This window comes from Onychomys torridus, chromosome 3 (genome assembly GCF_903995425.1).
Source record: "Onychomys torridus chromosome 3, mOncTor1.1, whole genome shotgun sequence".
Taxonomy (NCBI): Eukaryota; Metazoa; Chordata; class Mammalia; order Rodentia; family Cricetidae; genus Onychomys; species Onychomys torridus.
The window spans coordinates 136359339-136382675 of record NC_050445.1 but is presented as its reverse complement, the minus strand read 5'-3'; the positions used below and the strand labels follow the sequence as shown (position 1 = coordinate 136382675).

The 23337-nt window shown below is 50.5% G+C and overlaps 1 protein-coding gene across 3 annotated transcripts in view; it reads right to left on the bottom strand.

Annotated features, from left to right (window-relative positions):
• Window positions 1-6887: 6887 nt before the first annotated feature.
• Slc6a12 (solute carrier family 6 member 12) overlaps window positions 6888-23337 on the bottom strand; it is a 23939-nt gene continuing 7489 nt past the window's right edge. For all 3 annotated transcript variants that reach the window (XM_036181018.1, XM_036181019.1, XM_036181020.1), the window contains 13 exons: window positions 20616-20750; window positions 19219-19359; window positions 18365-18452; window positions 17032-17164; window positions 15158-15292; window positions 13581-13684; window positions 13137-13261; window positions 12095-12207; window positions 11458-11595; window positions 10639-10741; window positions 8997-9097; window positions 8454-8624; window positions 6888-7410 (listed from right to left, as the gene is read on the bottom strand). In XM_036181018.1, the coding sequence (XP_036036911.1) occupies window positions 7267-7410; window positions 8454-8624; window positions 8997-9097; window positions 10639-10741; window positions 11458-11595; window positions 12095-12207; window positions 13137-13261; window positions 13581-13684; window positions 15158-15292; window positions 17032-17164; window positions 18365-18452; window positions 19219-19359; window positions 20616-20750 (1631 nt within the window). In that variant the 3' untranslated portion in view covers window positions 6888-7266. The remainder of the gene's footprint in view (window positions 7411-8453; window positions 8625-8996; window positions 9098-10638; window positions 10742-11457; window positions 11596-12094; window positions 12208-13136; window positions 13262-13580; window positions 13685-15157; window positions 15293-17031; window positions 17165-18364; window positions 18453-19218; window positions 19360-20615; window positions 20751-23337) is intronic.

Below are 23337 nucleotides of genomic sequence, written 5' to 3'. Positions count from 1 at the left end.
CTTGTGTTCATTGTTTCTGTCACTCGTGTGTGTGTGTGTGTGTGGGGGGGGGGGGGACATGACACACACACCTCCTCAAATCAGACTGTCTCCCTTACTAAGGTCCAGAAAGAAGATATGCTGACCATCAGCCCTTGGGGATACCCAGCTTCTCTCTGGCCACAGCAGTCTTTTGTTTTGGTTTTTGGTTTTTCGAGACAGGGTTTCTCTGTGTAGCTTTGCTCCTTTCCTGGAACTCACTCAGTAGCCCAGGCTGGCCTCAAACTCACAGAGATCCGCCTGCCTCTGCCTCCCGAGTGCTGGGATTAAATTAAAGGCACCACATCCAGTGGCCACAGCTGTCTTACAGTATATGGCGTCTTATAGTATAACTCCATGAGGAAGCCCTGTCTTAAGAAATTGAGGTCTGGGTGCTAAAATAGTAAGGACTAGACATCTGATGGGTGGGTACTGAGGCAGAGCTGAGGTAAAAGGTCAGAAAATTGCTCTGTGAGGGCAACCTGCCGCCACCTCCAGCTAATATATGTGTGCATTCAGTAGAGAGCAAAGGCTTGAACATCCATGTGTAATTTTCACCAACATTCATACCCAAAGTCTGACATGCAATCCAGAAGATGGCTTAACAAAGCCAGGAGAACAGACTTGGGTGAAGGAATTGTGGGACACTGTGGTGGAAATAGCTACTAAGTGTAAGTGGGGCAGTGTTTGCAACCCCTCCCGTGTGCTAGGTCCTGCTGGGAGGAGAAAAGGAATCCAAGGCTCTGGGAAGAGCAAGCCCACAGCCAACAAACACTTATAAGATAAGTTCAGAGATGGACATGGTGGCATACTCCTGTAATCCCAGCACACGAGAGGCTGAGGCAGGAGGGTCGCCTTGAGTTTGAGACCTACCTGGAATACACAGTGAGTTCCTTGCTAGCCGGAAATCTATAGCAACATACTGTATCGAGGACACAAACAAAAGATGTGTCTAGGAGGCTGGTTGCCAACTAAGGGGAGAAGGGCTTCAGTGCACATGCACAGCCGAAGAGCTCAGCGAACAAGGCAGGAGGTCGTTAGGGGTGCATTCTCCTGGCAGGGCCAGAGGAAGGGGCCTCAGCCATGCACCAGAGAACCTCTTCTGAGGAGGAAAATGATTGGCACCTGCAAAGAGAATGCCCAGCTTCCCAGGTGACCAGAATTCTGAAGACCCAGACATCTAAACAGCTCCACAGGCTGGCTCCATGGTCCTCTATTAAAACCTTTGGGAATATAACTTCACCCTTCCCCAGGAAGTGGGAAATTCCAGAAGAAGCGGATACCAGCTTGGACCTGTCCCATCCTGGGAATTCTCTGACCCAGAAAGCTGAAGCCTGGCCCCTTGAGAGCATCCATAAGGGGTTCAGCTGGGGCTAGGCCTGGGAGAGGGCCTAAGGCCAAGAGGACCCCAGGACCAATGATGCAAGCAGGCTAGCAGGCAGCTCCATTCTCCCAACATCCTGGTCTCTTCGGAAAGAAAGGGAAAACAGAATGTTCTAATAGAGCCTCTGGGTGCATCTGCCTGTGATGGCACTCTGTAGATGGAGGAGTCACGCATTGGTGATTGACTTAGAAATTTTCCAGGGGTCCCAGAGTTTATGGGTTTCTGACTGAGAGCATTTGGCCAGAATAAGATGCTGGTGCCAGAGTAGGTGAATTAAACAATCAGCTCGTACCCAGCTGACAGGCAGTGGGTGGGAGGAAAATGCATCACTACAGAAAAAACTCTGCTTTCAAGGCCACACAAGGGAAATCTCGCAGCAACAAGAAATGTTCAGCTGTATCTACACAGTGTGGTGACAGGCACGGGTGAGGGGGACTGGTGTTAAACTGAGTATTCAAGGAGATGCTGTCCAAGGAGGGCAGTTCATCCTGGTCGGGGACAGAGAAACAGTCTGAAACCACATCTGCAGGGCAGGGTAGACATAGGTTTTTTGAGGTAGAAGCCAAGGTAATGTGCCAAAGGACTATGTCCTGATATATAAATTTACCTACAATGAAAAAAATCCACTAAGGTGTAAACATGAAACAACAACAAAACAAAACAAAAACAAAAACAAAAAGACCTTCTAGAATATCCAGGTCAGATGATTGCCAGAAACCCAAACCAACAAAGGAAAGGCCTGAGGGTGGGCGGGCAGCTAGCTTGGGGGAGGCAACACTGGGAAATGAGCACACTGTGCGCCTCTATGGGCCTGGAGGCAGACACTCTGGGGTGAGGCCCAGCCAGAGCAGGATGCATTTGCATGACTCTGACTCAGCAAAGCAGCTCTGCTCTGTCTGCCCAGCACTCTAACACTCAGATGACAGCCATTCTCTCTGGCTAATCAGCCTGCCAAGTACTGTGTTCACTGAGTCCTTTCATCCACCACCCACCAACTCCTTCCTCTGACCCACTAGCTCATATGGCAGATGAGGTTCCAGCTCTGGATGAGGAGTGAGGGGACACTGTGAGAACAGCTCATCCCAGGGTACACCCATGACTGTCTGAAGCAAGGTCCATTCCACATCCCTCCAAGCAGTTCTCTGGGAGGACTGAGGCCCCCCAGAGCCCAGGAGCCAAAGCATGGCCATGTTCTTTACCATTGCCCTGTTCTTCCAAGGTAGGCGACCAGGCCTAGAGCTAGGCCCCCCCGCCCCCCGCCCCAGGAAGCAAGGAGGTTAAATTATCAGGGATGGGAGGAGGGCAGGTCCAGAACTAGTCCCAGCGGGAAAACTCCATCCTGGATTAGGCCAGAGGATGCAGGCAGAGATGGGCAGGAAGAATGGAAAGTCTTCCTACTGCTACCCCTCACCCCCCCTCCAACAGGTCTGTATGCTTTGCTCCCTAGAGAACCAGCTAGCCCCTAGTAACCCAGGGCACCCTGTTCTCACGACCTCAGGCCCATGCCAGACTCTGGGAAATCCAGGGCTAGCTGCAGGGAAGGCTGGAGGCCTGACTTTCCCCCTGTGTTTCAAGCCCCCTGGGCAGACCTGCCTTGCTCTCTTTCCTAAGAGCCTCAGCCCCATCTGGGCTGTGCAGAACTTGCCCTTGGGGCATAGAAGACAGGGGTGGAAGACCCTCAGCCCCTTCACAGGGATACACAGAATCCTTGGGGCTATCTACTTCAACTAGGTTAGCTATTCTTTTTGTGGATACTGAGACATCTAGCTTCAGGGGCGGGAGAAAGAACAACAGAATCATCCAAAATAAACAGAAGGAAAGAAATAAGAAAGACAGAGCAGCGCTGGAATAGAACATCTGTACGCAATAGAAAGAATAATAGAACTGAGAGCTCAGTTGATAACCAAGGAAGCTGGCAAGCTTCTAAGGCAGATCGTGACTGAGCCAGCAAGTAAGTACTTTAGTCGGAGCTACAAGGACTGCACAGGTTCCTTGTAACCAAACACTACAAAGAAACTGTAAACCCACCGCTACCAAAATGTCTTCCCAAATCGACCAAATACAGCCAGCTATGGCAGTGCATGCCTCCAATCCTAGTATCTCTTGGACGGTTGAAGCAAGAGATTTGTGAGTTCAAGGACAGCTCAGGATACATAGTAAGACACTTTCTCAAAAAACAAAAAACAAAAAAACAACAGGTTTTTCCTCACACCCCAGCCATCTTGACTGAGGACCATTCGACACCTGAGGCAGAAGGATGGCAGCCACAAGGAAAGCAAAATGTCTCTGGAGACGATCAGCTCTAGGCCCCAACTTACAGAAAATACAACGTGCATGCTGGGCTACAAGCTGACTCTGAAGGTGATCAGAGAGGGCAAAGCACAATGGTCCATTCTCTCCAACTGCCCAGCTTTGAGGAAAGCTGAAAACAGCATATCACAAGAGGTTAGCCAAAGCTACTGCCCATCGACACAGTGGCAATAATATGGACTTGGGCACAGCAGACAGAAAATACTTCAGAGTGTACATGCTGGCTGCCATTGATCGGGGGCTTCTGATGTTATCAGAAGCGTGCCAGCACAGACTGCAGGAGAATAGAGGAGAACGTTCCCTTTAATAAAACTTGCCAGAGTTTGTTTTTGAAAAACCTAAGGCAAGAGGGAGGAAAAAGTAATTTTGAGGTATGTGACAGTGATGGGCCATTTTTTTTTAAAGTCTGTATACACACTCCCCAAAGCTCTATATGACACTGGGTCAGGTGATTGACTACATTCTATGTACACTCAAGGAACAGAGAATGCTCATCTCACATGAACTCCTTCAGACAGGACAGAACTAGTCCTAGCCTCCTCGCTTACAAGCTCACCATAACCTTAAATACGAAAGGACCCTTCTCCTCACCTCTGGTAAGGACAATTCGGAGGAGAGTGCAGAAGCCAAACTAGCCTTATAAGCTACATACAAAAATTATACACAAAACATTAACAGACTGGGCATGGCATAGTGTGACCAAAAAAACGGCATACCATAACCAAGTTGGGTTTGTTCCAAGAATAAGAAGTTGGCTTAGTGTTAGAAAACTCTATTTGTGGGGGCAGGGGGACAGGGAGGAGAACAGGGAGGGGAGACTCTAGTTGGAATACAAAATAAATTTTTAAAAAATCTATTTGTATACTTCAGCCCATCACCAGAGTAAAAGAACAACACAGTATGGTCAGCCTAACAGATGCAGAAAGGAAGTAAGTTAAATTCGACATTATTCTTTTTGTTTTGTGTTAGTTTTTAATTTTTGAGACAGGCTCTCACCATGCAGCCCCACTGGCTTTGAACTCATGGTCCTCCTGCCTCAACATCCTAATTGCTAGACCCCAACACCTGGCTCAACACTTATTATTAATTTTAAATAGAAGCTTCATCAGTTAATACATGCCATCTATCAAACGTCTGCATCAACAATCCCACTTAGTGATGAAATGTTAAGATTTTTGTCAAAACTGGGAAGGAGGCAAGGATTCTGCCTGCCACCATTTCTAGTCACTGAATGACAGAAAACCAGGAAAAGAAATAAGGAAACAGTGATTGGGAAAACATCATGGTTAATTCAGACAGCCCAACTGCCTGTGTAAAAAGCTCAAAAGAATCAAGTTGAAGCTACAATAAGGTAGAGAACTCAGATTCCCTGATGGCTGGCTGCCCAGCCTGTCCTGCCAGCTCCTGTGTCCCTGAGACCCTTCTCTCCACAGCAGAACAAATGCCACCTCTACACTAGAGGCCTGACCCAGCCAGGATAAAGTGAGACCCTTTGTTTACTCCCATGGATGGATATCCTGCCAGATCAGGTCTGCCCTGGGGAAGAGGGGTGTTTATAGGGTTTGGCCTCGGGGTCAGGCCTTGGGTTCTGATACAGTTTCTGTCCTCATGCCGCTACGACAGACAGAGCAAGCCTGTGTCTGTCAGTCCTGTGTCTGTCAGTCCTGGCAGATTCTTGTCACAGCAATGGGACTGGATGCTGATCCTGCAGATGGACCTGGCCATGGAGGGCTCGGGCTTTGGCATCCTGTCTGTCTACGGCAATTCTGCGCTTACCTATCTAACCTACACACTCACTCCTCAGACCAGATGAGAGAGCCAACCCCACTTATCACAAGAGCTGGAATGCAGATGCTGGGCCTAGGGCATCAGCCCACCTCCATCTGACATGACCCGCCAGGCTCCTGCCGATTGTATTTGTTTCCCAAGCACATGTGTCCTTCCTGACCTTTCTCCATGGGTAGTTAAGAAGCTTCTCATCCCTGTCAGATCCAATCAGCCCTTGTTACTTCAATGAGCAGCTAAAACAACAAGGAAGCCATGTGGATTCGGTCACCAGGGGGCTAGACATGTGCCAGCGGAGAGTGGCAGAGGTAAGGGCAGTCAGACCCTTGGAATGAGGAGTAGGGAGCAAGCAAGAGTCAGAGAGCCCTGGAGGTGCCCAAGAAGGTGAAGGCAAAAGAGAGGCCAAGAACACAGTTCTTAGGAGGGGGTGTCCACACAGACAGTTTACCTTCCACGGTCCAGGTGGCAGATGAGTGCCAAGGAGGCAGCTGGCTTGATTTCTGAGGATGCTCACTAAGCTGTACCGGCAAAAACCAAAGGGAGGTGTTGCTTTGCTCTGCCACCAGGTGGCAGGAAAGAGCTCCATATTGGCCCCCAGCAGGAGCCTGACTTCCTGTCAAGGCATCATCCAGAAGCGGCAGCAGGGTTTCTAAAAATCCCTCTTTTAGACCTATTTTTCTCACTAGCTGGTCCAATGAGAATTAGCAAGGTACTCATAGCAGCCTAGGAGAAGACAGAAGGGGCTGCCAGGAGCCAGGGCAGCTGATGTACTTAGAGTTCACAGATGTTCCTTCTCAAAAGGAGAAGTCTTATAGAGCTGGGTGAACGTGGGGATGCTGGGAGGACGGTCTGGAGGCTGTCTGAATAGAGCCACACTGGTCAGGCCATGGATTGTTACTCTAGACACTGAGCATTGTCTTTGAGTGATGCTTATCTCTGCATCCTTTCTTGGGTGTGGGGTCCTGTGCCCGTGTCCTGGGTGCCCTGTTCCCCCTCTTTCCTTCTCTTCTGAAAGCCCACCATGAACTCATCCACCTCCTACCTTCCTGGAATCCTCAGAAGCCAGAGGCTATGTGTTATATGAGTTGGCAGGTGGGAAGAAATGGTTGGGAAGGGCCCAGAGGAAAAATAGATAGGGAAAAGAGGGAGGTGTGTGTGTGTGTGTGTGTGTGTGTGTGTGTGTGTGTGTGTGTGTGTGTGTTTTGTGTATGGGGGGGCAGTTTATGCCTGCAGACCTACCACCCGGGAAGAGAAGGTGGAAAGCTGGGAGAAGTCTGGTAGGTAGAGGCTAGAAAGGAACTTAACGAGGTCCGTCCCCTCCAGAGCGCCTGCGTAGAGATGACCTCCCTCCCACAGAACGGCTGAAGTGGGGCCAAGGAAGAGGCATGTGTACAGTGGCAGGTGATCCATTCAGGCTTGTTAGCTGAGGCAGGGGTGAGTCTGGAGGCTCACAAGCCCCAGCATAGGAGGGTCTCGGGCTCTGACAAGCTGTGTGAACTTGAAAATGTCACTTTGTCTGGTTCTCAGTTTTTAATCCAAAAAGTCAGGGTTTTGAGTTCAAAGTGCATGGCAAACACAGCTTCCTGGAGCACAGGAGGAAAGGATTGAGAAGTGACAAGCTGTTCCAATTGAACAGAAGAGAGTGGCTCCTGGCAGGGGGTGTCCAGAGACCTCCAAGGTCTCAACAAGCTGGAGGCAGAGGTTATCCCTGGGAGAAGGTAGCCTTGACCAGGTCCCTGGCTCTGGAGCTACCTGGCCTCTGGCACGTCCTACAAATGAGTCTCTTTCTCCCAGGCAATGAGTTCTCGCTGAGCTGGCGAGAGCGAACAGTTCTGAGCCGAAGTGCCATCCTGAGGTGGACGGCGCCCTGGCTGGGGCAGACTGGGGTCCGGTGTGATGAGTTTTTGAAGGCGCTGTGGAGAAGAGAAGTAGGAAGTGAATGAGCACTGGGGTGAGCAGGAGGATGCTCTTATGGGTGTGTCCTCAGGCACAAAGCCAGACGCTTGGGGCTAAATGAAGGATGGTTCTGATGTGAAAATGGACAATGAGAGCTAATTAAGAGTGTGAACTCCTGAGTTCCAGGTCTGACTAGACTGCCTAAGCAATCACAGGTAACTCACATAACTCTTCCATCCCTCTAGTCCCCTCACTTTCCTCACCTGTAAAATGGGGGTACAGTTCCTATCACAGGGCAAGTGATAAATAAATGTCATGATTGTCATTACTATCCTTCTAATGCCCTGCTAACTATTTGCCCAGTTATCTGTACACTGCTACATCATTATGTTATTTTTTGGTGTGTAAACCCCCGCCCCCTTTCTGGCCCTGAATATAACTGTGATGATGGGAATTGGGAATCTTGACAACCTCATTGTGACCAGGAAGTAGTAAGCAGGACAATGGAGAGAGACATGCTCAGGATGCAGGTATGAGGATACAGGAAGAGTCTGGACCCCAGTGACCTCTCCACAGCCAAACCAAACACCAGCAGCCCCCATCTCTAACCTTCCTGATACATAAGAATTCAAGAAGCCCATTTTCCTAAACTACTGTAGATCAACTCTCTATTACTATTGGACAGTCTGACTTTGACAGACATATTTAATGTCTTTATGGGTCATTAGCAATGGCTTCTTCCAGGAAAGGCATACCCCAAACTACACAGGAACCAGGGTGTGCTTGGCAGTTTTCCTAGATCCAGGATGTGTGTGTGCACTACATCTGGCTTTTTGGTCCTTATTTTCCCTTAACCATTAAGCAGTTTGCTCTTGACTAGCTAGCCTTTGAGATCAGCCTGATGTCGGATTCTACAACCTAAAATTCCAGAGGCCTGCTCTTCAAAGACCTTTAAGGTTTCCATGTAGCCCCAAGGCTTTGCTATGTGGGGAAGTGGTATGTGCTCCTGGCCTAAGCCTCCCACAGGGGCCTTCACCAGCTCACCTCCACGACCACCTACCTTCTTGAAGGAACCCTGGGTCTGCAGAAGGGTGATGATGATGTAGAGTGGCACACAGGCCATGGAGGAGAAAGCCAAGAGCCATCCAATGGAGTATCCCCAAGAAGGGTACACGTAGACATTGTTGTATTTGAGAGGTGTGTACTTGCTCAAGGAGAAGATGAATGTGGCCTAGAGGGGGAGGGGGCAGGATAAGACGGTGGCCACCAAGAGTCCTTCCCTGGCTACACTGACAGCCAAGGACAGAGGATCACCCAACCATATTGAGGTGAGGGGCATCTGAGGTAGGAAAGTGTCATTGAGCCATCAGTCACAGGTGGTGAGTATAGGGGTTACAGAGCTCAAGGCAGCAGAGAAAGGCCTATCAGGAAGAAGTAGAGCTGTGAAGGAGGGCTGAAGCAGAAGGGAGACTAGATGAAGGAGCATGAATGAGAGGCCCAGGAGAGAAGGGAGAGAGGGTCCAACCCTCTGCTCAGGCAGGAAAGAATCCCCACATGCCAAGCCTTCCACAGACCAGAGGGAGAAGGAATAATGGGTACGCACCAGGCAAAGACCAGGGGTCAGGAAGAGCCAGGAGATTTTCACCAAGGGCCATGGCCGGTAGCCAATCATGTCCTCAACGTTGTCATAGAAACGATCCGCCCCTGAGCCCGCAGAGTGGAAGACAGGGTGAGAACCAGAGGTGAAGACAACTTCCTGACCTTCGGGAAAGACCCCTCACTTTCCCCCAGGCCTGCCTGTGATAAAGATGGCGGCACAGTGGGAAAAGAGATGCGGACCCATCCTCCCAGCCACAGAGCAGTGATGTTGGCAGAAGCTGCCACCCACAAGCTGGTGGAACAACCTCTGCCGTCCTAAGGATGAATAGTGTCTGTCCTATGCACACTGGAATACACAAGCCTAAAGGAGCCAATACCAGCAAATCCTTACTGACCCGCACCACAGAGGGGAGGAAAGTACTAGGAATAGAGCTGTGCGCCTGATTCCAGACCTGTGAATTCCTCACGCTCAGCCCTGCCAGGTTGGTTGGCGCTTCATGAAGACACTGACTGGCTTTGCTTATTGTCAGCTTTCACCCTGGCCTTCACCTCAGGCAGAACCAGTCTCCTTGGATGTGAAGAACCTCTCACTGGCAGCCATGTCTGGAGGACTCCTCTCACCCCTGCTCACTGCCTTCCCACTGATACTGACACATGAATGCTAACCCTTAAAGGGCCACAGCTTTGACTGGTAAAAGGCCAAAGTTCCAAGCCCAATATTGCCAGGAGGTGCAACATACCAGCTTCCTCCACCTCCTTGGTTGAGTTGATTAGAGCTCTTAGTACAAGAGTTGGAGGAGAACCAGGCAGGTATTGAATGCTTAGGTGGGAAGGTAGAAGCCAGCTCCAAAGCCAGGAAAGGACACCACAGGAAGTCCAGGGTTATGAAGTAAGAACCTTCTTATTCAGGCTTCCTCTGAGACCCTTATATGAGGTGGCTACTCATTCTGCCCTGAGCCTTGGGATGTTAGCACTATGTCCCTGACCTGTACCAGAGACCACAGACCTAGATAGGAGACGACACTTCCGTTTAGTAGCTGTGTGAGCTCAGGCAGACAGCATCTGTCCTGAGACTTCCTTCCACTGCGTGAGGCCGTATTTTGCAGATCTTGCAGTGGCATGTGACCCACAAAGCGCAGTGCCTGGAACCCCAGTTGTTGCCAAGCATGACAGTGGCTTAGACAATGAGGTGCCAAGATGGCTTCTTAGTGATCTCAGTGCTGTGGGGCCCAGGCCGTGCCTGGAAGTCAGGACGTGACAGAGTTCACCCCACTGTAAGAAAGCAATGTGTAACAGCAACAATGGGGAAAATGGCTTTTAAAGCGTGAGGATCAGCCACGCAGTGCCTGTGTTCAACAAAGACTCCATGAGCGGCTTGGCTGTTGCAAAGGGAATGAAGGAATTTGAGGGTGGGTGTCGGGGGAGGTGTCAGGCCAAATGGCCCTAAATGTCCCCCTCTGACTGGGATTCCATTGAGGAGGGAAGCCTGGTTTGTCCTTGCCTTAGCTCTAAGAGAGACATCGGGCCTCCAGGCCATGTCTGACATTCCTAGAAAAAGGAATCAGAGCATCCAAACCAAGATAGAGCCTGCCCTCATCAGCCTCGGAGCACCTTGCTCCTGCCCCATAGCCACCTGCCCCACTCACCATACACCCAGCCGATGCAGACCACCTCAAACAAAGACAGGAAGAGCAGGCATATGCCACTGGAGGCGTAGTAGTCAAAGAGCTGGAAGATGTACATCCCGCCCTGCGGAGGAAGAAGGAGCTGAATTCTGGGGAGGACCAGTACCTGCCCCCACAGTGAGATGTGCTGGCCTGCCCTGCTCAGGAGAAACCTTTGACAGCTACCAGGAGTCTACTCTGCCTGGTTCCGTGGTCAGGAACTACCATCAGCCTTGGGACAATAATGTCTGATATCCTCAAGGTACTGAGGTACTGGGGGTGGGGGACCTGTGGTATATTGTCTGCACAGTATCCCCTTCTTGGTGGAACTGGTGCCCCTCAGTCTGTTCCTTTTGGGTTATGGCAGCCCTCTCCTGTGTTGCAAGCCTAAGGAAGGATGTTAGCCTGAACACCTGTCAAACTCAAGAGAAAGCCTGACTGGCTGAATGGGGACAGGTACCAGGAGCAGAAACGGCCTTCCTTCATATCACAGAGGGAAACCTGCCTGGGGGCCAAGTGACCTGAGGAAAGGGAGGGGGGACATAAAAGGAACATGCCAGACAGTGTTGCAGGCAGATTCATGCATTTGACGGAAGCCAGAATGGCCCCAGACTTGGATGTCACCGACCTCCTTCAGTCTCCTTTGTCTTAGGGTACTTTGTGCGTGGCTCCCGTCACCAGCACTTAGATTCCAATGAGTGGGACCTTCAACCTCGCCATGAGGGAGCAGAGAGGGTATAAGGCCCGAGCAGAAGGAAGGAATGGTTTTGAAGAGTCGGGAGTCCCGCCCTGCCCTCTCACCTCAGTGACCAGAAAGAGCCCTATCAAGTAGCACACAATAGCAACAGCCAGGATCAGCAGCTCACGCCGGCCGCCCTTCCGGAGCTGCTGGGGGAACATGTCCATGGAGGCGGTCACCAAGCACTCCATACAGACAAACTGTGGGCCAGAAGAGTACAGGAATGAGACAGCTATCCAGCCAGGGCCTAGGTCTTCCCCAAGCACTACCCCCACATGACCCTGCCATGCGTCATTATATTTGTCTACGTTGATGTGGGGCCACGGACAGTGGCAAGTCAGCCATTCCCTCAGCTACAGCTTCCTATGAAGGAATCCCAGTAGGGAAAGTTGAAATCGGGGAGAGATTCTGTACCCCAAGGCTACAGGATGGGGCTGGACCATGAGGCTGCAGATGAGCCTCTGTAGAGCATCTGGAAGAGTGCCCATGTACAGGGGGAGGCTCAACTCTAAGAGAAAAATGCCAAGCCCTTTCAGAGCAGGAGCTCCGGAGGCCTGGGGCCATCCATCAGAACCCAAGGCAAAAGACTTGAACCAGAGTGAGGCCTCTGGTCCATGGTCAGGGAGAAGGTACATGAGGAAAAGTGAGACCAAGAGGAGCAGTAGCTGAAAAGAGGGACCCAGGACAAAAGTTCCATACCTGGCTATCCAGCCCTAGAAACAGGAGCATGATGAAGAAAAGGCAGGACCATAGCTGGGACAAAGGCATCATCGTCACAGCTTTGGGGAAGGCAATGAAGGCCAGACCAGGACCTGCCAGGTACACAATACAGCTGGCTGTACTTCAAACCACTTGCTACCCGAAGAGGAGCCCTCTCCTCAGCACTGTGTGCGCCCAGGAGTTCCTGGAAGCATCTCTATGCATCTTGGCATACCTGCAAGTGCCAGTGAGGGTCTGTGAAAGGCTGTGTGTCTTTGAACTTCTGTGTGTGCATGTGTGTCTGAAAACTTGTGTCTGTGAGGATCTCCTATGAGCCTTTGTGGGCCTCTGTGAAGGTTTGTGTGTACTGTGAGTGTCTATCTAAAAATGTCTGTGTCCATGATCATCTGTAGGGTTTATGAGAATCTATGCCTGCCTATTAGCATCTGTTAGTGTCTGTGCATGCCTTGATGTGTATCTGTGAGCATCTATGAGTGTGGACTTCAGGGATTTTTATGTGCTTCTGTGTTCATTTATGAATGTCTGAGTGTGCATGCGAGTGTGCGTGCATGCGTGTGTGTGTGTGTGTGTATGAATTTATACATTGGGCCTTTGTGAATGACTAGATACATCTATGAGCACCTATGTGTGCCTATGAACACTTGTGAGCATCTCGTGCGTCTGTGAGCCTCGGTGTGCAGACATGTGGGTAAGCTGTTTAAGGAAAGCAAGTAAGTTCACTCTGTGTCCTACCCTGGGACAAAGCCTCATATATGCTTGCATGCTCTCTCCCCCGCCACCCCCCGCCCCCCGCCCCGTCTCTCGCTCCTGCCTTCACTCTCTTCTTCTCGCCCTCTTCTCTTCTCTTTTCTTCTATCCCACAGTTCTGGGAGCTTCATTGATGCCACACAACACCCCTCCACCCCAGGCTAAAAAGGCTCCTAGCCCTGGTATCTGGGACTCCTCCCTATCTGCAGGAGAGGCCTGTGGCCCTGACTCTCCTTCCCGAAGTCCAGGGAAGTGTGTGAAGAGTGTCCCCTACCTGACTCAGCCACTTCGGAAATGGGTATTCCCTGCTCTTGAGACATGAAGCCCAGGATGGAGAAGACGACAAACCCAGCCATGAAGCTGGTAGCACTGTTCAGGAAGCAGAGGGCTATGGAGTCCCTGTGGGGATAAATGAGGTCAGACAGAGAAGGGGGAGAAAAGAGAACGGAGAAGAGAAAAAGCAATCCAAGAAGGAGAGATCAAAAGGCAGAAAGCAAAAGAGAAAGAAGAGGAAGAGAAACAGAGAAATCCAGAAGGAAAATGGGAAAGCAAGGAGCATGATATAGCAAAAAAAAAAAAAACAGACGCACCAGATGTCAGGGGAAGAGGGGACCAGGAAAGGGGTGGAGGAAACTGGGTCATGGAAAGGTATTCACACAGGTGTTGCTCAGCTCAGAGAGGCCGGGTTGCCCTTGCCTGCCAACCCCGTGGCTCTCACCTGTAGCAGTTGTTGTGGTACTTGTTGTAGCTGCCCAGGGCTGTCAGGCACCCTTGGCAGATGGCAAAGGAGAAGAAGATCTGGGTGCCCGCATCCATCCACACCTACGTGAGGCCCAAGAAAGTAGTAGGGTAGAGGCAACAAGGGCTGAGAGCTGTGGCTAGCAGAATGCAGCCCTCACTACAGCACATCCGCCTCTTAACGTCCCACACAGTATCATGCCTGCGGTCCTGCTCCCCAATGGCTAGTCCTCCACTTTCTCCACAGCCACCCTCACGGGCAGGATCCATTTTCAGTTTGGCTCAGTGATTACTCAGGAAGCATCAACTGTGTGTGTAGGCTACTTCAGACCAGGCAGCTTCTACAGAGCCAGGTGTACCCGGGCCTGGTAAAGTGAAGGGTCCCTGGCACTGCTTCAGCCAGTGAGTCAACATGGCACCTTTTGAACTATGACCTGGCTACCTCATAAAAATAGAAAGAAATCACCAAGACCTCTTGGTGGAAGAAAAAAAAAGTGTTCAGACAAGTCCTAGAGGAGGACATGCAAATGGCCAATGCATTCATGAGAAAATGCCCAGCCCCACCTGTAGTGATCAATAGACTAAACCACTTCTGGGTCTACAAAGTTACCAAAGAGCAAAATCAATTCTAACTGGGGCTGGGGTAGTGGTACTGGCCTGAGACTCTGAGTTCAATCCCTGTAACCAGGTTAAAGAGTCAGTCATCGGGTATACACTCCACAGCTAGGCAGCCTAAGTCCCAGCCTGGTGACAGACACACAGGATGGGGGTGGCGGCCATTAACCAAACCTCAGATGGAAAAACATTCAGGAAAAAGAAATTGTACCTGTCCTAACAAGGACCAACTTTTTTCTTAGCACCTGTTCCCGGTATGGACACAATAGAACACCTATTTATAGAAAGCTGATTTTGTGGTGTTATAAGAAATCTAGAGACAAGTCAGCAGGTGTGGTATGATGAGCTTCTGTGAGACACAAATGTCACCTGAGAGCCTATGGGTACAGTGTCGTGGACAGTCACCTCAGATACTGATAGACCATGTCTATTTAAAATGTAGACACCACCTCAGTGTCTGAGGTCAGGGCTCAGGGCTCAGCAGGGCAGGGAGATGGCCTGTTTGCTCCACTGTCCTACCCCAGCAACAGCCTGTACCTAGCCATTAAGAGGCCCTCGGGATATTTTTGTTGAATAAATTATGTTTGGAGGAAATATTATACAGATGCTGAGGTAACATTTAAAACTGGATTTAATGGCATGGAAAGGCTCATAATATAATTTAAATCAAAAGGATCTACTTCTCTAAGTAAAATTATCTCACTTGTGTCCACACATGCACACTACCTGGGAGGGGCAGCAGACTAAAATGCTAATAGCGGTAATGGGATTTTAGGAGCCTTCTCATCCTTTCTCACAGTTTTCTTCTGAGATATCTAACTCTTCTCCAGCACACATCTGTTTCTTTTAAGCCACAGGAAAATCAAGGGGAGACTTTGAAAGTACAGTCTAGTCTGGTGAGGACACATCTCCATTAACAGTCCCCTTGTGGGCGGTTCCCACCTGGGGGTCCTTGAGGCGCAGTAAGTCTGGCTTCAGGTAGAAGACGATGCCCTGGTAGGCTCCAGGAAGGGTGACGCCCCGGATGAGGAGAATAATCAACATCAGATAGGGGAAAGTGGCTGTGAAATAGACAACCTGGAGAGAAAGCAGGCCAAAGTCACTCCTGGCATGGCTACCCAGAGGCAGGGGGAGACAGGGGGAAGACAGGGGAGGCAGAGGGAGGCAGACGGGGGCAGGGGGAGGCAGGGGAGGTGGGGGTAAAGGCAAAGAGGAGGCAGGGGAAGTGGGAGAGGAGCTGGAAGGAGGCAGGGGAGGCAGGGGAGGCAGGGGGAGGCAGGGGAGGCAGGGGGAGGCAGGGGGAGGCAGGGGAGGCAGGGGAGGCAGGGGAGGCAGGGGAGGCAGGGGGAGGCAGGGAGTCTCCAATGGTTATCCTGCCCTGCCTCCATCTGTCCCCAGGCAGAGCAGCTTACACCATCACATTCAGCACAGGAGCTCAGACCTCCACTTTCATACAGACAGCTGCTGGCGAGCACATGAAAATTTCCACACCTCCCTTTACACATTCCAGTGGCTCTCACTCCCCAGCAGGGTGATACACATCAGCAGGGAGGGGAGGAGGGGAGCGTGCAAGCAGGGAAAGGAAGGAGCTCCCAGCCCACCTTTCAAAGAGGCCGGAACCTGTCCAGAACCTGGCCCCCTCCCTTCACCATCCTGGGGACCCTCCCCAAAACCCCTGAGCGTGGGTGCCTCTCCAGGAGGAAGGCTGCCAGGTTTGTCTGGCAACCTGTGGGCGATCCAGACTGTTCTTTTCCAGGTCATGACTGGAGCAGCAGCAATGGCCTGAGCGCCCAAGAGACTTCAAAGGGACTCCATGCCGCCCTGACCACCTGTGTCTGTCAGGGCATCATCACTACCACCACCATCCTTCTCATCTTTGCTATTGCTTTTTTGGACCACAGCCCAAGGAATAAGGAGTAGCACCATTTAGTTGTGAAGTGTGCCCGACAGGCTCATGTGCTTGAATGCCTGGTTCCCAACTAGTGGTGCTAGCCTGGAAAGTTCTAGGACTTTTGGACAAGGGTCTTAGTTTGGGGTGGGCATTGTTACAACCCAGCTCTGCTTCCCACCCAAACCCTCTGCTTCCTGGTCAGCATTGTGTAATGACCAGCAGCCTCAGGTTCCTGCTACCACTCTCCACCCTGACTTCACTCTCTCCAACTCCATGCTGAAATCAACCCGTCACCCCATAAGGGAAGACAGTCACAAGGGCAATCAGAACACTCAGAACCTGCCACTCTTGATTTTGAATAGTGTGAGACATTATCCCCAGTTCTCAGGACTGGAAATGATGCCCAGATCTGAAATCTCGATCTAGGATGAGCCCACTGATGCCCATACTTCTTGTCTTAAGCCCCTTCACTGATTGGCACTTACCCCAAAGATGGCTCTCTTTGCTAATTTGTATGGAAACTCTTCTTCATGTGTCATTTAAATACAACGGGCAAGTCATAAGAGTATGTAGCCCTGTCATACATAATGGAGACAGATACACAGATGCACACATGCAAAGAAGAGTCAGAGACCCGCCCCCCCCCCCATATTGCTGACAGCTTGGAAACTAATGAGCTCCAAAAGTGGGACTCTTCTAGTTTATTTTGCTCTAACTATTGCTTAGATAAACAGGTCTTTTAAAACCTGTTGGTGGAAAAAGTCACCTCTTATTTTGAACTAAGCCCCATGTTCCTACAACTTCACCTATTCTTCTTTGTATCTCTCTCTAACTGTTCCTTCTTTCTGCTCTCCTGAGGGACCCTTTCAAGTGTCCCTGAGGATTCTGTGACTGTAAGTACTCATAAAGAGCCAGGATACCTTACCTTGCCCGTGGACTTGACCCCCTTCCAGATGCAGAAGTAGCAGATGATCCAGGCAAGCAAAAGGCACAAGGCCAGCTCCCAGCGCAGGGACCCCAGGTCATGGATGCCCGATGTGATACCCAGAACTCGTCTCCTAAGAAATTGGGAAAAATAAGTAACCAGTTGAAAGACCAAAGACGACAATCTGCCCCTGTCACCAAGTCTCCTGATTCAGAGCTGACCCTACAGATAACACTCCCCAGGGCTTCCATATCCCTGCCCTCCCCAACCTCTCCATGGCCATGCCACATTCCCACCTGTGCTCTGAGTGCCCCTGGCTATTAGAAGAGCAAATCACTGTAACCTCACATGTATGTGTGTCTTTCTAACTGATCCAGGATCTCTGTTGCACAGAGAGATAAGGAAAGTGAAGGTGTTGAAATTGGGAGTGAGTGGCAGAACATAGACACATGCATGCAGAGGGAGACCAGCAATGGCACAGGATCAAAGGGAGGGGATGAAGTGTGCTGCCACCTACAGATGAAGGTGGAGATGGGTATACATAGGAGAGAGATCAGATAATCCAGAAAGGGCAGGTGAGAAGACATGGGTAGACAGGTGAGTGCTGAATGTGTGCAGGGTGAATTGGTGTGAAGGCACAGGTAGACTACAAGGAAAAGCAGGTAAGTGTACACGGCCTGTGGAGGTGGAAGTGTGAATCGTCACACAGGAGGGAGAATGGTGAGCACATTTCTGTGGTGCAAATACTACTCAGTGTCAAGCTACCAACCAGATACCAGTGCACCCAGTTTGGGAGGGATACACGCAGAGGGCTGCCAGGAGATAATAAAGGTTTCTGTCATCCTGTGGGCAGGTGTCCAGGGATGTGCGGGTATAGCTGGAGTGTGGGAATGGCATAGGAGGACAGCATGAGAATGAGTGGAGGAAGACGGAAAAATGCAAGTTTGTACAGACATGAGAAGACTTAGGTAAGTATGACGGTATAGATAGGAAATCAAGACTGAATATGAAGGTTCCCTTATCCCTCCGTGATATGGCTCTTGGGGGGCAAAGGATAAGTAATGTTAGAAAGCATGCACAGAGTCTTAAGCATGCATCAACATTCAGAATCTCATTGTAAGTATGAAGGTATAGATAGTTAATCAAGGCTGGCTATGAAGGTTCCCTTATCTCTAAGCAATATAGGTCTGGGGCAGAAGATTGGGGGGGGGGGTGCTAGAAAGCATGCAGAGTCTTAAGTATGCACCACCAATGTTCAAGCTTGCACAATCCAGACATCCAGACTCCCTGTACTTAGGGCCCCTGTCATATCGCAACCAGGCCCAAGACCTACTCCCAGAATTCCATGACAGGTGAGGTGAAGTTCTCAGAGTGGTTCATTCCTGTGGCTGCTGAGTGGTTCAGGAAGTCCACACAACGTTCTGTTGGGGACAAGATTGGAATCAATATCAGTTAGGGACCAGATGAGGAATGATAGATGCCCTTGTACTTACTCTCTGACCTTGCAACCAGAGCTTCCCACTATTTCTAGGCCCAAGAGTTTCCTCAGGAGCCAGGGTATCAGTGGAACCAGCTCCTCTTCCCTGTATAGCCTGTGTCCCCTGTACTTGTTCACAGTGAGTCTGGACACTCCTATGAATGCCCTGACATCCTCCAGAACAGCACAGAGCACAGCCAGCCACAGCCCACATGGGCAGCTCCTATCAACAGCCTACCCCTGGCCTGCCCATTGTGCCACTAATTTTTCATCCTAAAGACAAAAAACCTAGTCCCCAGAATTCCCCAGTACTGACCTCAAGATGGGCTCTTTCCTCTCCCATTTTTCTATCATTGCTATCCTGTTTTCTCCACCCATCATGATGAAGTCTTGTTTTGTTGATTCATCTACCTCTACCATAGCCAGGTCAGACAGTGGGGGTCCTGGCTGCCCTTACTCAGTTTTGACAGAGTATTTGACATGTAAGAGGTACCCAAGCGTGTTTACCAGATGGACGCCTGCTGTGGTTGTACAAAAGCCCCATTGGTTCCCCCAGCAGTCTCTTGATACACAGGAAGACCAGCCAGTGGAACGGACAGCCTAGCCCACACAGCTCAACCATAAGGCAAGGTTTGTGATGCACTCTGTCGGGAGCCGCCGTGGACCGACCTCATGGGCAAGGCCCCATGGCAGGGCGGACACCCAGATACCTGTGTTCCAGGAATTGCTGCAGCTTGTCCAGGGAAGCTCCGAGGTGAAGGAGCTGAACAGGTAGAAGAGAGCCCAGGCGAGGATGATGATGTAGTAGATGTTCAAGTAAGACTCAATGACCATCGACGCCATGCCAATGCCTTCAGGAGCAAAGAAAGTCAAAGAGATCAGCATAAGGAAAAAAAAAAAATGTCACACAGGGTCTGCCAGTCACATGTGCCCATATATATCATCTTCTTAAAGAAAGCAGGTTAAATTTATTATCTTACACACCCTCCCATTGCAGTGATAACATTTCCTCCCCAACCCCTCCTTTCTCTCTATCTCTGTCACTGTCCCCATCTCTTTATCTGTTTCTCCCTGCCTGCATTTTCTATTTTTCTATGACATCATCTATGACTTGCAGAATGAAAAGCGGCAAAGCAGGAAGAAGCAGGGTGAGCTCGGCAAGAGCATCAGAAGCCAGTGTGGGAGAGAGACACCAGAAGAACTTGGGCTCCTCAGTGGAAACACGCCGTGGAAATTCTCGGTGACCCAAGCTATAGTTCTTTGCTGGTCCGGAGCCCCATTAGGGGTCTCCTGGATACTACAAGAGACCAGCTAATGCCCCAAGAGGTGCAGCTTGCAATCAGCCTCACCTTCCCCCAGTGTTTGGTCAGGCAGCCTTCTCAGTGCTCATCAGACATGCTCAGTCTGGTCCCCTCCTAGACAAATAACCGGGATATCCTGGTCGCTGGTAGTCCTTCAGAGACTAGCGTAAGGAAAGATGTCTCTCTGCATCTGAGGTGTAAGGGATATCTCAGAGATAAGGGGGCTCTTGGGCCCTCCATTGCAGCTCAGGGGTCTGGCCAAGCCACTAAAGGAGGCTGATGGAAAACAACCCAGCTGCTTGTGTCTACACCACAGATCCACAGAGAAGAGCACACTGCCCCTAATAGAGACAAGAAGAAAAGAGCACAGGGGGCCTAGCTCAAACTCCCCGAATGGCCCCGCTTTCTTTTTCTGTAGAATGAGGTCAACGGAGTGATGTCCCTGGGTCAAGGGACACAAGTAAAGTGCTCACATGAACACTGACACATGTAGGCCCCACAGACGCTGGCTGTCACCATCATCAACATCATGTCCTTTGAAGCCTGTTTGGGTCATGACATAGAGTCACAGACATACTTTCCTTGGGGTGGATGAAGGTTCAGGTTCCTGGCTGCATCTTCCAAAATCCACACCTAATGTGGCACCTATAATTCTGTCCTGTTTCTCCTGACACGTCTCCCTGAGCATCTAAGCTTTGGGCCTCGAGAAGCTGCTTTCACACAGCACCAGAGAGGACAGCATAGAGACTGGGGAAGCAAGAGCAGCAACAACAACAGAGGCAGAAGAGGGGAAGGATGGCACTCACCTTGCAGGAGGGGACAGATCTTCCTCCAAGCAGTAACGCTCCCCTGGCTGCTGTACTGGCCCAGGGCCACCTCCAGGAAGAAGACTGGGATGCCACAGCTGAAGAAGAAGATGAAGTAAGGCACGAAGAAAGCTCCTGGTGGAAGGAAAGGCAGAGTCTGAGCCGCTGCTGCCTCAAGACCTTGAACTTCCCTCCAGCATCCCTACCCTCAGCCTCCTTCCTCACACACCCAGGACCCCCGGTGTCTCCCTCCGCCTGGCTGCATGTTGTCAGGGATGCCCAGCGCCCAGCGGATGACCTTGACATGAGCCCCAAGTAAGTCAGGCCAAGTCTTCAGAGGGAAAGAAATGAATTTTGAGATGGAAGCTCCAATCAATGAACTGGTTATTGTGTTTTACAAATCAAGTCGCATATTAGTTTTGAAAGAAAAACATGTGTTCAGTATAATAATAATAATAATAATAATAATAATAATAATAATAATAAAAATAATAAATATACATTTGACATGCTTATTAGACTGTCAAGATGGCTACATTCTAGAAAGGAACAGGTGAGGCCAGCTTGGAAGCGTTCTTTTCTCACCAAGTTTTCAGAGGGCTTTCCTCCACCTCGGGACTGTTTGGTCTGCAGACCCTGCAGAGACCTGTGGAGCTGTTGCAAAGGTACTGTCTCAGCCCAGAGGATGGGTGCCCTGTGTGTTGGAGCCTCTTCTAAGCTTCAGCGCTCAGGAACCCTCACAAACCAACCTCCCAGGGAGATCCAGCTGTCACCCCCTTGACAGCTGAGAAAGCTGAGCCCAGGTTGAAAACAAGAACTAAGGTAGAGATGAGGACATGAACACCGTACACCAGGCATCCTGACCCTGAGGCTTCACTCCTGACCACCACATGTGGCTATCCCATAATGCCTCTGAAGTCATCCCTCCCACAGAGGAAAGCCAGAGAGCACAAAGGAAAAGGAGCACAGAGCACTGTATAGCCTTCCAGAAGCCTGCCTGTCTTCTTCCTACCTCCACCCTCCCTCCTCCTCCCTCCCTCCTCCTCTCCCTCCCTCCTCCTCTCCTCCCTCCCTCCCTCCTCCCTCCCTCCTTCCCTTCTTTCCCTCCTCTTCTCCCTCCCTCCCTCCTCTTCTCCCTCCCTCCCTCCTCTTCCTCTTCCTCCTCCCTCCTCTCCCTCCCTCTCTCCTCCTCTCCCTCCCTCTCTCCTCCTCTCCCTCCCTCTCTCCTCCTCTCCCTCCCTCCTCCTCTCCCTCTCTCCTCCTCTCCCTCCCTCCTCCTCTCCCTTCCTCTCTCCTCTCCCTCTCTCCTCCTCTCCCTCCCTCCCTCTCTCTCCTCTCCCTCCCTCTCTCCTCTCCCTCCCTCTCTCCTCCCTCTCCCTCCCTCCTACTCTCCTCTCATCCTCCTCTCCCTCCCTCCTACTCTCCCTTCTCTCTCCTCTCCCCTCTCCCTCCTCCTCCCTCCCTCCTCCCCCCTTCCTCTCTCCTCTCCCTCCCTTCTCCTCTCCCTCCCTCCTCTTCTTCTTTCTCCTCTCCCTCTCTCCTCCTCTCCCTCCCTCTCTCCTCCTCTCCCTCCCTCTCTCCTCCTCTCCCTCCCTCCTACTCTCCCTCTCTCCTCCCTCTCCCCCCTCCTACTCTCCCTTTCTCTCTCCTCTCCCCCCTCCCTCCTCTCCCTCCCTCCTCCTCTCCCTTCCTCTCTCCTCTCCCTCTCTCCTCCTCTCCCTCCCTTCTCCTCTCCCTCCCTCCTCTTCTTCTTTCTCCTCTCCCTCTCTCCTCCTCTCCCTCCCTCTCTCCTCCTCTCCCTCCCTCCCTCCTCCTCTCCCTCCCTTCCCTGCTGTCCTTCCCATCTTTTGATGGTGGATATCATGCTAGGACAACAAACCCAGGGTCTCATACACAGCAGGAAAGGGCTCTGCCATGGAGCTGTGCTCCAGCTCTTCTTTCCGAATCTGCTTGGTTCTGGTTCACTAGTCAAGGTCTCACCCACTAAGTCACCCATCTGGCCTTGACCTTATGATGCTCCTGCCTCAGGAACCCGACTACTGGGATTACAGGCCCTCCTTCCAGATTTCTTATAAGCATACACACTGCTCCTTTGCAAAAGCAATGTACTGTATGTTATTTGACCACCATTTAAAATTCTTATCACAAACCTCTTCGTGTCAATAAATACATGGGACCACTTCAGTGCCTGTAGCATGTTCCAGTGTGGGAATGGCATTTATTTTTTTTTTAGTATTTTATCACTGGGCTTTTAGTTTTGTGTTAAGTTTTTTGTCAGACTGAAAACCACCCACATCCTAATGTACTTGTTCAATTTGTTCCTTAGAACACATTTCCTTAGGCACAATTGTTGAGGAATTCCTCTTTTCTTAGTGTGTACGTGCATGTTAAAGTGTATACTGTGTAAGTGTACACATTTTTCATTAAATGTACAAAAGAATGTACAATTTTTCATTAAAGCATCCCCAGTGTTGCGCGTCCAGCTCCAGAACTTTCTCATCTTCCCAAACAGAAACTCGGTATGCATTAGACATGAACTCCGTCCGCCTCTTCAACCCTGTCAATGATATTCTACTTTCTGTCTCTATGAATTTGCATACTATGGGCACCTCACATGTAACCTAGCATTTGTTCTATGAATGCAACCACAGCATTTGTCCTGTTACATTTGCTTCATTAATCATATCTTCAAAATCATCCATGCCATAGAATGCATCATAAT